This window comes from Labeo rohita, chromosome 21 (assembly GCF_022985175.1).
Source record: "Labeo rohita strain BAU-BD-2019 chromosome 21, IGBB_LRoh.1.0, whole genome shotgun sequence".
NCBI lineage: Eukaryota > Metazoa > Chordata > Actinopteri > Cypriniformes > Cyprinidae > Labeo > Labeo rohita.
In genome coordinates, this window is record NC_066889.1 from 16,114,891 (window position 1) to 16,131,806 (window position 16,916).

The 16,916-nt window shown below is 33.4% G+C and overlaps 2 protein-coding genes across 2 annotated transcripts; one reads left to right on the top strand and one right to left on the bottom strand.

Moving 5' to 3' along the window:
* The first annotated feature begins 4,937 nt into the window (after nt 1–4,937).
* On the top strand, nt 4,938–10,547 carry guca1d (guanylate cyclase activator 1d). The gene is made up of 4 exons (XM_051093926.1): nt 4,938–5,245; nt 7,278–7,427; nt 8,177–8,264; nt 9,013–10,547. Exons 1-4 carry the CDS (start codon nt 5,051–5,053, stop codon nt 9,150–9,152), a joined length of 573 nt encoding a protein of 190 aa, XP_050949883.1. The 5' UTR covers nt 4,938–5,050; the 3' UTR covers nt 9,153–10,547.
* A 10-nt stretch (nt 10,548–10,557) lies between these two features.
* alg8 (ALG8 alpha-1,3-glucosyltransferase) lies at nt 10,558–16,875 on the bottom strand. Its single transcript, XM_051093925.1, has 13 exons — nt 16,731–16,875; nt 16,462–16,540; nt 16,188–16,381; nt 15,954–16,060; nt 15,774–15,841; nt 15,177–15,303; nt 14,194–14,297; nt 13,650–13,770; nt 13,371–13,510; nt 13,078–13,217; nt 12,901–12,998; nt 12,740–12,812; nt 10,558–12,650 (listed from the first exon to the last, which is right to left on the bottom strand). The coding sequence occupies exons 1-13, from the start codon at nt 16,817–16,819 to the stop codon at nt 12,416–12,418; spliced, it is 1,575 nt and encodes a 524-aa protein (XP_050949882.1). The 5' UTR covers nt 16,820–16,875; the 3' UTR covers nt 10,558–12,415.
* Between the last annotated feature and the right edge of the window lie 41 nt (nt 16,876–16,916).

The following is a 16,916-nucleotide window of genomic DNA, read 5'->3' on the forward strand; positions in this document are numbered from 1 at the left end:
ATCGACTGAAGAAAGAAAGACATGAACATCTTGGATGACAAGGGGGTAAGTAAATTATCTGTAAATTTTTGTTATGGAAATGGACATCTTTAAATGTAATCAATAAATTCAAACAGTAAGACACTATAGGGCTGTTATCAATCAAATCAAAATCAACAAAATTTGTGTTTGCAATGCACAGAATCTGCATCTGAAGTGGCATTTAGATGCATTCACACAGACTGTTTGATGCAGGACATGAATGCCGTTAACCTGCAGTTGCAAAAGCATAAATAATGTTTTGGAAGGAAAGGAAAGGAAAGGAAAAGACGTAACGTGTGGCCACGCATGGTGACCCATACTCGGAATTTGTGTTCTGCATTAACCCATCCAAGTGCACACACACAGTAGTGAGTAGTGAACAAACACGCACACACACACAGTGAACACATGCGCCCGGGAAAAATCCTGAAATGTTTTCCTCAAAAAACACAATTTCTTTATGAGTGAAGAAAGAAAGACATGAACATCTTGGATGACAAGGGGGTGAGTACATTATCTGTAAATTATTGCTCTGGAAGTGGACTTCTCCTTTAAATACGATCCCAGTTAACAATTTTTGGTTCCCAGAATGTTCGTTTTTATGGTTTGTTCTTGGTTAGCCGGGAAAGATTTTCTTAACATTCCCATAATGTTAGTTTTTCGTCCTCAAAACGTTTGTATTCATTTATTCATTATTCTAATGTTCCCAGAACGTTAGTTTTTGGTTTTTAGAATGTTATTCTGATGTTATTATAACGTTCCCAGAGCATTCGTTTTTGGTTCCCAGAATGTTGTTTGGTTAGGGTTTGTTTTTGGTTAGTCAGGAACGATTTTCTTAACGGAAATAGAACGTTAGTTTTTGGTTTGTATAATGTTACAAACATTCCCTCAACGTTATTATAACGTTTTCCTAACCTCTTTACTCCAATATGATCACTCTGCCATACGTCAGGAATCATCCAGCACAATCATGACCCTGTACGGTATAAGTGGCATAGAAATGATCTGTATTTGCACTACAAACCATTGTGTTCATAATTAAGATAATACATTAAAACAATACGGTACACACCAATTTGCAATACCAAGCAGCAAAACAGGCTGTTTTTTACAGCTAAAAATAGCTGGACGCCAAGACCAGAAGCTAGATACATAAAATTTACAAATGGCCATGCCCACTCTTACAGGAAAAATAAGGTGCAAAGACAAAGCCATCCCTAAAACAACAAATAAAATGTAATAAAAAATTTCAAATTGTGATTAATTCCCTCACTTGGCCATTCAGAGCAGAAGTACATTACCAGAAATATCTTATTTCTCTTATAAAATCTCTTAATTAGGGCACTGACAGATTTTCAGTGTTAGGCTCAACTCTCAGGCCTTTTCTCATCTCTGGGATCTGTGCTGACCTCATGGAAGCTCTAGTGAGGGACAGATTATCATTTAAATAGATCTCTCTCTCGCTCATGCAGCATTTGTTCTTTGTTGTAATGCTTGTCCTGAACACTGTTACAGACTAGTATACTTAACTATGGCAAAGACCCAAATATCATGCTACTTTAAAGACCTCAAAGGATTCAATATTGTCCAGTAAGGGCAATGAGATTAATTAATGATTGGAATCAGATATTCAAGGTCAAGGGAGGAAGGATTACGCTGGATCAACTCATGTTTCCTAATCTGGCTTTTACTGAAATACTACCAGACTTTTTGATTTGTCCTGATTGCTAATATTGTCACTGCAAAGTCTGATGTAAAAATAAATGAAATTAAATTATAAAGATAACAATCATGTTGTTGAGTCAACTTAAAATAATTTGTAACCTGGCTGCCTTAAAATTTTAAGTTTAGTCAACTCAAAAAAGTTCATTCAACTTGAAATGTTAAATTATACTAAGTGACAACTTAGATATTTGAGTTGAATAAACTTAAAATTTTAAGGCAGCAGGGTAACAAATTATTTTAAGCTGACTCAAATTGTGTTTTTTATTTTTTACAGTGTACAGAAATGACACTTTTTGTTCCAATATTGCTCTGATTGAACAATATTTGTAATATTGTAATAATCATACAGCTGATACTATTTCTAGATAACATGATCCTCCAGCTCTCTGATTGGCTTTCAGTGTCCAGTTTGAGCCATGCATTCTGCACATATTTCAATGTGTTTTATATAACTGTGCTGCACTTTGATCATCAATTTGTTTAATTGTTTCGTTCCTTCACGTGACTTTTGACAAAGTCGCTGCCGCTAATCCAGGCATTGGAAATGTATCTTAATTTACTGGTAGACCGTTAGAAATGTCAGGAAAGTAATGAGTTGAGAGGTTCAGGCTAATGCTCACAATGAACGTTTGAGCTAATGACTACAGCCACTTAATCCCATTTACTGTAGTGGATACAAACCACATTAAGACCCTAATGAAGAGCACAGATCTGCCTCGTCACCACTTTCAAGTGAGAAAAGTCAGTGATCGGACTGGCGTGCGGACAAAATGAGGCTGGGAGATCATCAGGTCATATCACCAGTAGCATTTGCATGAAAGTGTTATGTGACAACTCCTTTAATCATAAATTGCAAAAGGCATGTTTTCTCACCCCTCATTTCTATTTAATCCAGAGTGCATTCTATCTACCTTATTTTTCCTGTTAGAGCGGGCATGGCCATTTGTACATTTTATGGGTCTTTGGGATCTTATGGGATCCGCGTTCAGCTATTTTTAGCTGTACAGAACAGCTTGTTTTGCTGCTTGATATCGTAAATTGGTGTGTCTTACCATATTATTTTATTGTATTATCTTAATTATGAACACTGGTTTGTAGTGCAAACAGTTGTACTATTTAGTGCACGTTGTTATTCTTCTTGTTATTTCCCTATAGCAGATAATGAACCGGAAGTCCCGCCCATAGGGTTACTTCCATGTTAAAGGAAAAGGTGGATACATTCTTAAAAATAAAGGCGCTTCATGATGCCATAGAAGAACCTTTTTAGTCTAAATGGTTTCATAAAGAACCTTTACCTTCGGAAGAACCTTTCCTGTTAAAGGTTCTTTGTGGTGAAAGAAGGTTCTTCAGATTATAAAAAGGCAAGAAGGAGGTTCTTTAAAGAACCTTTGACTAATTGGTTCTATGTGGAACCAAAAATGGTTCTTCTATGGCATTGCTATAAAGAACCTTTTAAAGCACCTTTATTTCTAATAGTGTACATTGACAAAAAATGAAAGCGAACAGAAATTTTTCCACCTGCAACAGTATATGACTGTATAATTTAGGTGTTTTGTATTGTTTTCTAAATTGTTTTAGTATGTATGTGTTTATTTAAAGTTCAGATTTAAATTCAAAATGGAACTACGCAACTTTTTGTGATTGAAATGATTTTTGTTTGTAAAACTAAAAATATGGAACATTTTTAGTTTGCAATTTGCTATTTTGAAAAATTTCTTTAGCTGATTATGTTAAAAGTTTGCAGAATTTACAAAAAATATATATTTCAATTGCATTTATGCATTAATTATGCAAGATAATAAATCCTATAAGAATATAATTTTATAACGTAATAAAAACTATTGATTCTGTATAATCAGAAACTACACAGAATGATTTATTAAATAACTTTAGGGATGCACAATATATTTCTACTATATCAGTTAATGTTTGAGTTTTTTTTATGTATCAGTGTTTAATTGTTCACACTTTGTTCGGTTACTACCATGATCTAAAATAAAGTAATAATAATAATAATAATAATAATACATAAAATAAAACGTAATCATTCAAAACAAATCACAAAATGAATATACTTTTTTCATTAATATTTATATGTATATTTCTTTATTAATGTTATCAATGCAAATTGAAACGTTTGGGATCAGTAAGCTTTTTAATGTTTTTAAAGACATTTCTTCTGCCCATCAAGGGTACATTTATTTGATCAAAAATATTATTATAATTCAAAATAACTATTATTTAGTCATGTGATGCAAAGCTGACTTTTCATCATCCATTACTCTAGTCTTCAGTGTCACGATCCTTCATAAATAATTCAGATTTATTAACAATACGCTGATTTATAATCCATGTTGGAAATATAATTTTTTTCTAACAGTGTAAGTCTATACCAACACTTTTCACATGCAACAAAAATTCTTTTAAAATAAAAAAAAATTACTGATCCCAAACATTTAAACGGTAGTGTATATTATTACAACATATTTCTTTTTTAAATAAATGCTGTTCTTTTTTTATTTTTTTTATTTATCAAAAAATCGTGAAAAAACTATCACAGGTTCGAAAAAAATATTAAGCAGGAAAAAACAATATTTATAATAAATCAGCATATTAGAATGATTTTTGACACAGAAGACTGAAGTAATGATGCTGAAAATTCAGCTTTGCATCACAGGAATAAATTATGTTTTTAACTATATTAAAATTGCAATAATATTTCAAAATATTACTCTTGTCTTTCTGTATTTTTGATCAAATGAATGCAACTTTGATGAGCATAAAAAACTTCTAAATATCATAAAAAAACATTTTTGGCCATAACAAAAAAAATAACATGGGTTACTCAGTATCAGACAGAATTTAAATCACATCTATTTCCATTTTAAACTTGTTTTGTAAAAAGATTTATTTAAAGTCTGCCCTCAGAAACAGATAACTATAATTGTTAGACCTTAAAGAACCTGTAACAGAACACACCGAGTGGTGGCCTCTGATGCACTCTGCACTACAATGACCGCACAAACGGTTCATCTGGAGGCTGAATGCTGTTATATAAGCATTCTCTACTCTGTGCCAGTTACTCTTTAACGCTCAGGTCTTGCCATTATCCCATTAGCCAAAGTTATTTTAAGGTACCACCTCTTTTTATTGCTACCTGGACCTAATAGGTTCAGACATTCAGTATCTTGTGCCATCGCTGTGTGCGGAGGCCAGTCTGCACCTCGTCGTCAGAGCTCACAGGCCTACGACTGCCTGGACCAGCGACGGACTAGAAGGTGTACGAGGGCCGCAGGACACAGCCATGGGAAACACACACACAAGTCTGGACGACATTCTCGCTGAGGATATGCACCACTGGTATAACAAGTTCATGAGGGAGTCTCCATCAGGCCTGATCACACTTTTTGAACTGAAGTCCATCCTGGGACTGCAGGGGATGAATGAGAACGCTAACAGTTATGTGGATCAAGTGTTCTTTACTTTCGACATGGATGGGGTGAGGTTTGATTCTTAAAGTGGTTTATCTTGGTTATATTTGCATGTAATATCAATCACTGTTGGGATTTCTGGGATTTCTAATTCTGCAATCTTGCAAATCATCTTTTATAGACATGGTATAAAAAAAAACTATAATTTATTGTTCGATCTTAAATAGATACATTTTAAATAGACTTGTGCAGGTATCAGTTGGGCAAATGCATATCTGATTTGTGAGTTACTTTGGATAAAACTGTACATTAGTAATTTATACATGTAAATATTAATATTGTACAGTTTTAACACTACCTATTTATAGTATGGTCAAAAGCCTTTTGGCCTATTCTGGAAAAAAAAAAAAAATGACAAAAAAGAAAAATATTTAAAAAAAATATTAAAATATGCTAATAAATAAATACACATAGCATACAATGTAAAATGCCATAAAATAAATATATATTTTTTATTACATTTCTTTAGCTGATTATGCTAAAACTTTGCAGAATTTACAAAAAAAAAAAAAAAATTCAACTGAATTTAGGCATGAATTATACAAGATAATAAATCCTATAAGAATATAATTTTATAAAGTAATACAAACTTTTGATTCTGTATAATCAGAAACTACACACATATATTTATATTTTTACGTAATTTAAATATATTACGGAATGCACTTAAAGAGATGAGGAAATACTTCCAATCCAGTATAAAAATTCAATTTTTAAAGCAGAATTTGGAATGTATAAATAAATTTAAATTGAAAATATGTATAAAAATTGTCAAAAAAAATATGAGGAAATATTAGTAACTAAATGTATTTTACCATTTATACTAGAAATATTTTTTGGCCATTTTGTTTCATTTTTATATTAATATTTGACATTTACATTGCAAGAAGTACGCTGCTGTTTAAAAGTCTGGGATCAGTACAATTTTAATTTTTGTTTTAATGCTCTTTTAATCTTTTATGCTATTCAAAGCTGTATTTATTTAATCAAAAAATACACAAAAAGCAGCAAAAATGGAAAATATTCTAGCAATATCTAATATTGGTTTCCTATTTTATTATACTTTAAAATAGAATTTATTTCTGTGATACAGCATTGAATTTTCAGCATCATTACTCCGGTCTTCAATGTCACATGATCCTTCAGTAATCCTTCTAATATGCTAATTATTTTGGAACTTGTGAAACTTTTTCCTTATTCTTTGATGAATAAAAAGAACAGCATTTATTAAAAAAAACAGAAATCTTTTCTAACAATATAACTCTTTACTATCACTTTATATCCATTTAACACATCATTGCTGCTTAAAAGTATTTATTTCTTTTAAAAAAATGACTGACCCCAAACTTTTAAATAGTAGTGCATACTGTAACAAAAATATTAAGCAGCAAACGCTTTCCAATCGTCAACAGACACACTGTAAAAAAAACAATTTGTTGAGTCATCTTAAAATAATTTGTAACCTGGCTGCCTTAAAATTTTAAGTTCAGTCAACTCAAAAAAAGTTTATTCAACTTGAAATGTTAAATTATACTAAGTGACAACTGAGATATTTGAGTTGAATCAACTTAAAATTTTAAGGCAGCTGGGTTACTTACCCATCTGTTAAGTTTAGCAAACACAAATATCTAAGTTGTTACTTAGTACAACTTAACATTTCAAGTTGAATAAACTTATTTTACTTGACTGAACTTAAACTTTTAAGGCAGCAGGCTAACAAATTATTTTAAGCTGACTCAACAAAACAGTGCAGGTGCTATCAGGGGTGTAATAAGAAATATGGAGGTTAGATTTAGTTGTGTAATTCATCCAAGCTCCTTTGATTGGTTTACTAATATGTAAAAGTACATTGAGATCTAACTGTAGACTGTTCAGCTTAAAGGAAAAAAGCTTGCACTGATTAAGTTTAAAAAGCTTAAACAGGTTAAAAAGCAAGCTAGCACAATGATCTGATCTGGATCTCTTTAGGTGGATTGTTCATATTAAAACAGTCCAAGAAAAACTATTGTAACATGCACTCTCTCTTTCTCTTTTCTTTAGGACGGATACATAGATTTTGTGGAATATATTGCTGCTATCAGCTTAATGCTCAAGGGGGAAATCAACCAGAAACTTAAATGGTACTTTAAACTGTTTGACCAGGATGGCAATGGAAAAATCGACAAGGATGAACTGGAAACAATATTTACTGTAAGTAAATGTTCATTTCATTAGCTTACTTTTTCACACAAAGTACAATAGCTGCATCCCAAATAACACTATGTACTCAACTATGTAGAGTAAGAATTATATGATTATTTTGTCATTCATAATCTGACAGCCACTCCCCCTTTGCTATAATTAAAGATGTGAGAGTTAAGTGCTTGAAGTGTCCAAAATCCACACTTAGCTTTTTTGGTTATTTAAGTGCTTCATGTGAGTATTTAAAGTGACTTTCAGTGTGAACACACTATTCGCACTATTTATACTACAAAGCGTAATAAATTAGTGCTTAAGTATCCAATATGGGTCGCAACTGGATGTTAACCTCTGCTTAGGACAACCCCTGAATTATCTGCATTTATATTGTCTCCGGCATCAGGTCTTTGTGAACGAGCTAAAAATAGAAAGTCAAAAATAGACGCTGACTGCAGGTCAGATCAGGTTAGCATGCCCACTGGATTAGTCTGCTTAACTTGTAGATGATCTTATTTAATCCAGTTAGAGAACTGTTTTTCTTGTCCTGTTTCTGTACTGGGGTTTTTGACACGTCTTAAGACTGGAAATAGTGTTGCGTGTCAATAAGGTCTTATGTTCAGCTGACCTCAGGAGGCTGCTCGGCTACTCCACACAATAATGCTGCAATTCTAAGAATGGGAAAATGTAATAGATTTTCATTGAAAAAAAGTTGAAGAAAGTTCTGAAATTATATGTTTGGTTTTTTTTTTGTTATACAACAGGCTATACAAGACATCACAAGAAATCGTGACATCGTGCCAGAGGAAATAGTGGCTCTTATATTTGAAAAGATTGATGTTAACGGAGAAGGTGAGAATTAGTTAAAGGATTAGTTCACTTCCAGAATAAAGATTTCCTGATAATTTACTCATTCAAGAGGTTCATGTCTGTCTTTCTTTAGTCGAAAAGAAATTGAGGTTTCTGAGGAAACGTTCCAGGATTTTTCTCCGTAATGTGGACTTCAGTGGAACCCAACAGGTTGAAGGTCCAAACTGCAGTTTCAAAGCAGCTCATAAGATCTCTACATGATCCCAGCCGAGTAAAAAGGGTCTTATCTAGCGGAAAAATACCACAAATGCTCATCTTGCATCAGCTCTTCATGCATTACGTAATTGCGCTGGAAAGGTCATGAGTTGTTCGCCTATGTACTTTGGTTCAAAAAGGTAGGGTAGGACGAAAAAACTCAATCTCAATTGTCCTCCAACTTCAAAATCATCCGACCCTGGGTTGGTATTTCTACCTGCGTCACATGTGACCTTTCCAACGTGACTATGTAAAGGAAAATGACCAATACTTTCATTAGATAAGACTCTTAATCCTCGGCTGGGATCATGTAGAGCCTTTTGAAGCTGCATTGAAACTGCAGTTTGGACCTCCAACCACCACTGAAGTCCACTATATGGCGTATAATCCTGGAATGTTTTCCTCAAAAACTTTCATTTCGTTTCGACTGAAGAAAGACGTGACCATCTTGGATGAGATTTATGAAAACCCTCATCTATATCCACTTGTAATGTAATCTCCAGTTGATTACATCTCTCTTTACTTAACCGTTCAGGTGAACTGACCCTGGAGGAGTTCATTGAAGGAGCCAAAGATCATCCTGACATTATGGATATGCTGAAGAAGCTGATGGACCTCACTCCAGTCCTGATCATTATTGTCGAAGGGCGACAGAAATCAAACAATAGAAGTTAGGCTGGCTAAACAGGAACAGATGTAGCTTCCCGCAGTGATTTCCTCAACAGAAAATTCTCAAGGGGAACTTCGACTTTCGCCCAAGCATGGTGCTGTCTGACCCCAGTGGAGATACCGAGCCTTGCATCTGAGCTGTCCTCAGCTGAACACTGATCTTCTAATGCTATAAGGGATTCAGGAGACTATTCAGGAGACTAAGGAACTGCTGGCAAGGCTTAGGAGTGAGCAATGTGGTGCTTTTTAAGGGAAGGCTCAGTGGAGAACACTGAGCACACATCTAGCGACTTTCATTGGGTGAGCGCATCGTATAATCCATGTAATCGTGCTTGAACTGTTTACGGCATCACTATAATGCTCTGAGAGTGAACTCTGAGACAGTCCGCTGCCGACGTGGCCTGAATTGCCCTAAAAACTGTGAAATGCACAATGTACAGTATATAGAGCAGTAGTTCTTAACTGGTTTAAGCCTACATTTTATACTGGACATCAAACGGCACAAAATGATACAAAATACCCTTACCTGTAAATCAAACTATTTTTAGAGAATGTATTCAACGTTATGTTACAACAACCTACATAGGCCCAGAAATGACTACATTAGTAACATGACCAGGCTAAGTGGAAAATATAACAATTTGATAAATGCAATATTTGGCCACAAAATGTTGACATCAACATCTTTGACATCATTAACAATATGGGAAGATGTGCCTGTTTATTTTGTTGTCCATGACCCATCAGAAAAGACCTAAGACCTATTTTTGTCTTGTGAGCCACCAGTTAAGAACCAATGATAAAACATCATAAAATTAGCACTTTATCATAGAAAAGTATCAGATTTATCTGATAATGTTACCTGATGCAGTAGGTGCAATTCATTAAATGCACATCTTTTTAGCTGATCTAATCTTGTCAAAACAGTAAAACTAAAAGCTTTCGAAATTAGTGACTGCATATTTCATAGTTATATACATTACCAGATTTGGGTTCAGTAAGGTTTTATTTTATTTTATTTTATTTTTATTTTATGAAAAAATACTTTTATTTAGGAAGGACACATTAAACTGATCAAAAGTGATAGTAAAACATTTAATCCTGAAAAAAGTATCACAGTTTCCACAAAATTATTAAGCAACACAACTGTTTTCAGTATTGGTAATAATCAGCATATCAGAATGATTCCTGAAGGATGATATGATACTGAAGACTGGACAGTTACTATAAATTGTAATAATATTTCACAAATTATTTTGATAAAATAAATGCAGCCTTGGTGAGTGTTAAAAGATCTTACTGACCCCAAATTTCTGAATTTGTAATCCATATATATCTAAATATATATTTCTGTAATGTCGCTGTTTAGATGTCTGCATGTGTTTTTTTTAACCAGTCTTGAGTCCTTTAGATAAGCCTTGCATTGGAAAACACAGGCGAATTACAAACGGGCTCTTAAAAGTGCTTTTACTGTTGGAAATATTTTAACAGCATCGTTAACAACCAGTTAGAATATGTCTGTGTAGACTCCGGCTTGATCTTTTAGCACTAAAATTAAATTATGTAACTACAGCAAACAGTAGATAAACACCTGACTGTTCTGTTGGATGCACACCAGAGATCAAGGGCCTTGTTTATAAAATGTTGCGTATTATTTCTCAAATGTGCGCATGTGTGATTCAGAGAAACTAACATATGCCTGCTAAGAATCTGAAGTAGCGTTAAGCACTTTTCCACATCAATGATCTTTTTAGAAAGCCGAATGTTGGCGTGGATTGTGTGTTATAAATGAGGCCCCAGAACTGAAGCAGTGAGATAGAAATTCTGTAGCATGATGTGGCTTCTGTGACTGTTATGTTGGCACCTGTGGTGAACTGTTTTTAATTTCTTTGTTTTCTGAATTATGTTTTTTAATGGAAGGCGCAAATGCTTGATATGAAGCTTTGAGATTATCATTTTCATACCCTGCACTGTACACTTGCTTCCAGTGACAAATCTCTGTATTTGACCATTTTCACTCTAGAAATACTTTAGGAAACACATCAAATACATGAATGAGGTATGGTGTTCCTGTAGAATCAGGTTACATGTCATCTGGTATGGAATATTTATGTTGCCTTATTAATAAAATGGGTTAAACAAACCAATGTTTAAAAGCAGGTCATTTTAGACTGATTTGTATACTATTATAGCATTTATTCATATTTTATATTAGCTTTTATTTTTAGATTTTGAGTTTTCATTTTGATGTTAAGTAATTTTTGTCATTTTTTGTCATTTTTATTAGCTTTTACACTACCAGTCAAAAGTTTTGTAACAGTAATATTTTTTTTTTTTTTTTTGCTCACCGAGACTGAATTTATTTGATCTAAAGTAAAGTTTTGAAAAACAGTAAAGTTTTGAATATTATGATTTGCTGCTCAAAAAACAATTTATTATTATTATTATTATTATTATTATTAAGTTTAAAATAGTTAAGTAGAATTTTTTTTCAGGTTTCTTTGATGAATAGAAAGTTCAGAAGAACAGCATTTATCTGAAATAGAAATCTTTTGTGACATTATAAATGTCTTTATCATCACTTTTGATAAAATTAAACCATCCTTGCTAAATAAAAGTATTCATTTCTATAATTTCTTTCCCCCCAAAAAAAAAAAAAAAATGGGGGAAAAAAAAAAGTACTCACCTGTTTTAAATATTGATAATAATAATAATAACAAAAATATTTCTTGAACAGCAAATCAGCATATTAGAATGATTTCTGAAGGATCATGTGACACTGAAGACTGGATTTTTTAAAATATATTCAAATAGAAAACAGTTATTTTAAATAGTAAAAATATTTCAAAATGTTACTGTTTTTGCTGTACTTTGGGATCAAATAAATGCAGGCTTGGTAAGCAGAAGAGACTTCTTTAAAAAAAACATTAAAAATTTTTGTTTGAAAACCTTTGAATAATAGTGTTTTTGTTTTTTTTTGTTTTTAGCACAGTTTTAGCTGATAACAACAACACTGCAGGTCATAGGCAGGTTTACTGAGCAAACATATTTATAGAAAAACCTTAAAAAGTAAACATTTGTATCCATACGCTAGATTGTATCATTATTTAAAAGAATAAACAACTGAGTAGCGAGACACTCAAATCCCACAAACTGTCCCCAAACAAATCCCAAGATGTCATCTACAAGTCATTCATTTTGGTCCAATGAAACAGAAATAAACAGCTCCTAGCTATTACGCCCAGCCACCACCATCTAAATCACACAATTCACTGCATTTTAGTCTTTTTAGTGGTGTCTGAACATGCCAGCAGTGAAATATATAGTCTGATGAAGGCATATGTCACTCCCAGCGCACAATAAACTGAGGTGAGCATGAGAGGGAGAAAGGGAAATGTCTTCTGCCACACTGTCAGCGGGTAAACAAACTCACAGATCAGCTCAAGCGGAATCAGGCCCAGCAGATACGTCGCTTCCAGTGGATTCAACAAAGCCCCACCCTTCCTGAAAAATCAAATTTAGAATCACATTACCAACATTTTCCTCAAACATCAATGCAATAATGGTACAACAATTCCATTTTAAGTACTGACCTGAACAGCGTTTTTAGAGAAGTGACACTGAAGATTGTAAACAGCAACATGAGGAATATTTTAATGGGCAACTCTGGAATAAAGAATTAAAATGTTTAAGAATTACAATCAGTGATGATGCAAAATGCTTCAAATGTTATGAGATGAGTATTTTTTTCTACCTTGAGTGGTGAAGAGGAGTGGAAACAGGGAATAATGACCGGTTATACTGAGGATAAGAAAAATCCTGGCATCCTCTCTACTCTCCACAGCGAGCAAACTGGAAAAAAATAAAGAAACAAGTGCTTAGTAGGTGGCTGGCAGAACATACTTTTGTAAGAATACCATCAGATGATCACCTTAAAGGAAGTATGGCCATAAGAATGGCTTTCTCGTGCACATGCCAACCAAACATAAAGGAGCCAAGGGCGCAAACGACAAGGCAGCGCAAGAATCCTCTCGCTCCATTAGGTCTATGCCATATCCTGAAAAGAGCAGGCTGCAAAGGACAAAGTGACAAAAATGGTATATGCATCAGAGTTTAGCAAATCTAGAAACCAGTTTCTTCTTTTGTATTAGTCATGTCAGTGGATAAAATCAAGGCTATATATTTGAACATTCAGATTAGCAATGCAAATCAAGAAGAACTCACCAATATTGACAGTAACGTACAAACAAGGGTTGCTAAAGGAGAGACTGAAGGAAGCACAGAGTGCTGAAACTCCTGAACCAGACCACCAGTCATTGAGGCCTTGGGAAGTTTGTTTATATCAAGTAGTTTGAATTTCACACCTAAATAAATGAATTATTAATGATTTGAGTAACAAAGGGGCAGTGACTGGATCATTATTTGACAATGCTCAGAATTTGAACATACAAAATTGATCATTTCTGTTTAATGAACAGTAATTGTTTGAGTTATTAAACTTACCCAGGATGGAAAAAGCTTTGTCTGCAATATTGTAAAGTGCCCAGATGTTTGGTGCCCAGTATGCATGACACAAACCACGCTTGAAAGGGAAGAGTCGTGACAGGACTTGGGGAAGCTGACCCTTGATGAATAAAGATGAATAAAATATATCAATATGTGATAACATAAAACAAATGCAATTCAAATTATGCATACACAGTGCATTCATTTGAGCAAAAGTACAGTAAAACCGGTAATATTGCAAAATATTACTAATATTATTAAAATTACTGTTTTCTATTTGAATATTTTAATGTTATTTATTTTCTGTTTCTGTTTTCAGCAGTAATTGCTCCAGTCTTCACTGTCACATGATCCTTCAGAAATCATTGTAATCTTTAATATAAAAAAATAAAAATAGAGACCTTATGTAACATTACAAATCTATTTACTTTCATGTTTGAGTTTCATGAATAAAATTAGTCATTTTAACTGACTTTACAGTTGAACGGCAGTGTATATATGTGATTATATGAAGAGCTTTATTCATATAATGATAACAAACCAGTGCTATAAAGGGTCCAAATGACACTGCGAAAGTAGACAAGACAATAGTTCCTAGTGTGACAAGCCGCACAACACTGAAACTTCTCCACTGCAAAGATCCATCTGAAAAACAAGATTTTATATATATATATATATATCATTTTACATCATATATATGGGCCATTCTATAGAACCGGTAGACCCTGCTGTCCCAAAACCAATAAAAAAGCACTCAAGTGTTCAAACCTTAGATGTTTACTAAGATACTTTAAATATCTACTGAAACCCACAATAATATTGAAAATATCAATAAGCTTAATACATCCATAAAATCATCATTTAGTGGGTATTTTCAACTGGGAGGTGGCTGTCCCGAACCCTAACCTTTAAATTTCAACTTATGAAAATGATATTGAAATAATTTTTCCATTGTTGTTTTTAAATACATCTTAATTTTTTTTAAGTGAAGTTCCTGCATTTTCATCTGTGTGTAACTTTAAAGATTTTCGTGAAAGCAATGTGATGTGGTCGTTACCAAAACATTACTGTCACTACAAAAAATGTGCAGTCACGACCAAATTGAATTATACTGAATTATCAACACTAAGATAGTGTTTGGTTCAGTGTATATTCAAACTACTGAATCCTTAACTTTGAAATCAGTATGATCAACTTCTTGCCTTTTACATAAAACATTTCGATTCAAAATACAACAAATCTCATAAATCACACTTAAAATATTGTTAAAATTGTAACTGTTATTGATTTACCTCTGAAAACGTTTGGATAAAATAGAAAAAAATATGTAAGCAAAATCTTAAAAGGTCATAACCCTTCTAATAAAATGATAGATTACTGTGTTTCAGTAGTGACAAATATGAGGAGAGAACAAATCTTCCAAAACGTTCTGAAAGATATGCAAATTAACTGCACAATCACTAGAAATGCGTACCTTGAATGTTATACAATACATGCATAATGCTGATAAAGAAATTAAATTACCTGCATTGCTCTGGGTAAAACAAAAACATCTCAGCAGGTAGATACCGTATGCAGGTGCGATGTATAGATTTATGTGCTTCAAGTTTAAAAGTACTGAAAACAGCAAGGCCCCCTCAAAGTGTCTATTCTGTTAAAACACAAAATATAAAAAACACTACATATATTTTTTTTCAGCAAATCAAATAAAGTTAAATAAGACAAAATATAATGATGTTTAATTAAAAAAAAACATCCAACTTTTTTCTTCCCGTAAGAGTGGACGTGGCTATTTGTAAATTTTATGGGCGTGGCTTCCAGTCTCATTTTTAGCTGTACGAAACAGCTTGTTTTGCTGCTTGATATTGATATTGGTGTGTCTGACCATAATATTTTAATCTATTATCTTAATTATAAGCACACTGGTTTGCAGAGCAAACAGTTTTACCATTTACACTGTTATTTGTCTTGTTATTTCCTTATAGCGGATAATGAACTGGAAGTCTCACCCATAAGCTTACTTCCATATAAGAAATAAGGTGGATATAGTACAAATTTATTTCAAAGCCCAAATTATTAGTTGTCCCAAAACTCACTATATAAAGAAATTACAGTTAATACCTGGAAATGTCTTGCTATTGATAAAAGAAGAATTCCAAACAGGAATCCATTATACTGGAAATGAATATCTGCAGGAATTCAGTTAAGCAAAATTAATTTCAGGTAAGGGAAACTACATGTCTGAGCCACATCAGGGCAAGCATGACTTGACTTCTTAACGTGCTAGATCTCAAAGGATACGATCAACAATAAGAAGCCCAAAATTCCACAGCAACAACACTGTCAGGATGAAAGGTGGCTTTGCAAGAAGGTCCTTTCCTTTGTCTTCTCGTAAACATTTGCAGCATCTAAAAAAGCACAAATGTTCTTCATCCCAAATTCAACATAAGCCTTTAACAAAAGTATCTTTCAAACCTAAAAAGACAAAGGTGCAAAAACTACTTTGGATTAAATTGTGGCATAGAAGCTACATACTCTTTAACTGCATAAAAGAAGACCACATCAGCCACAATGACTGACAGTCTCTGGAACAGGATTGTGGCTGGACTTGCATAATTCAGATTCTGAACAACCAGCATCTCCTTATCAAAAAACTGGGCAATATGAGAAAGTCCATATTCAAACCAAGCAAACAGAGGAGGATAATCCAGTGTCCACTCAGATGTAGCCTGAAAATACAAAAATAAACCACAAAATTAAAACCTGTGTGTATAGTTATTTGAAAACTGTATTTAATATATATGACTACCTCATAATACCACTGTGATACTGGAAGACTGTGAGTCAGGGCAAGCCAGTTCCTGTGTACTTCAAAGTCCGTAGAGTGGCTGAAATACAATAATTTCAGATTACAAAATTAAATTGCTTGGTATTAGGTGATGTAAAACATATACTTCCTCTTTGTTAGAATGAATGAGTCTCAAGAATTTGCTCGCTCTTCTGACAAACATTTGGAATTTCTGTTTTAATGTGACCACATGAGAGAAAATGTATATAATGTGAGATAAATTCACTTACTAGGCATTTATCAAAAGACATTTGAGAAATGTAACTCCAAGAGCCAGAGCCAAAAACCAGCTCTTTTCGTGAGTCATGGACGCAGCCATGACAGTTTATTAGAGTAAAGAAAACTTTATTTCTAAAAGCCGAATTACAGCCTTTGGCTGGCACAAAGTTGTAGTCACAAACAAGTTCTCCTGCAGG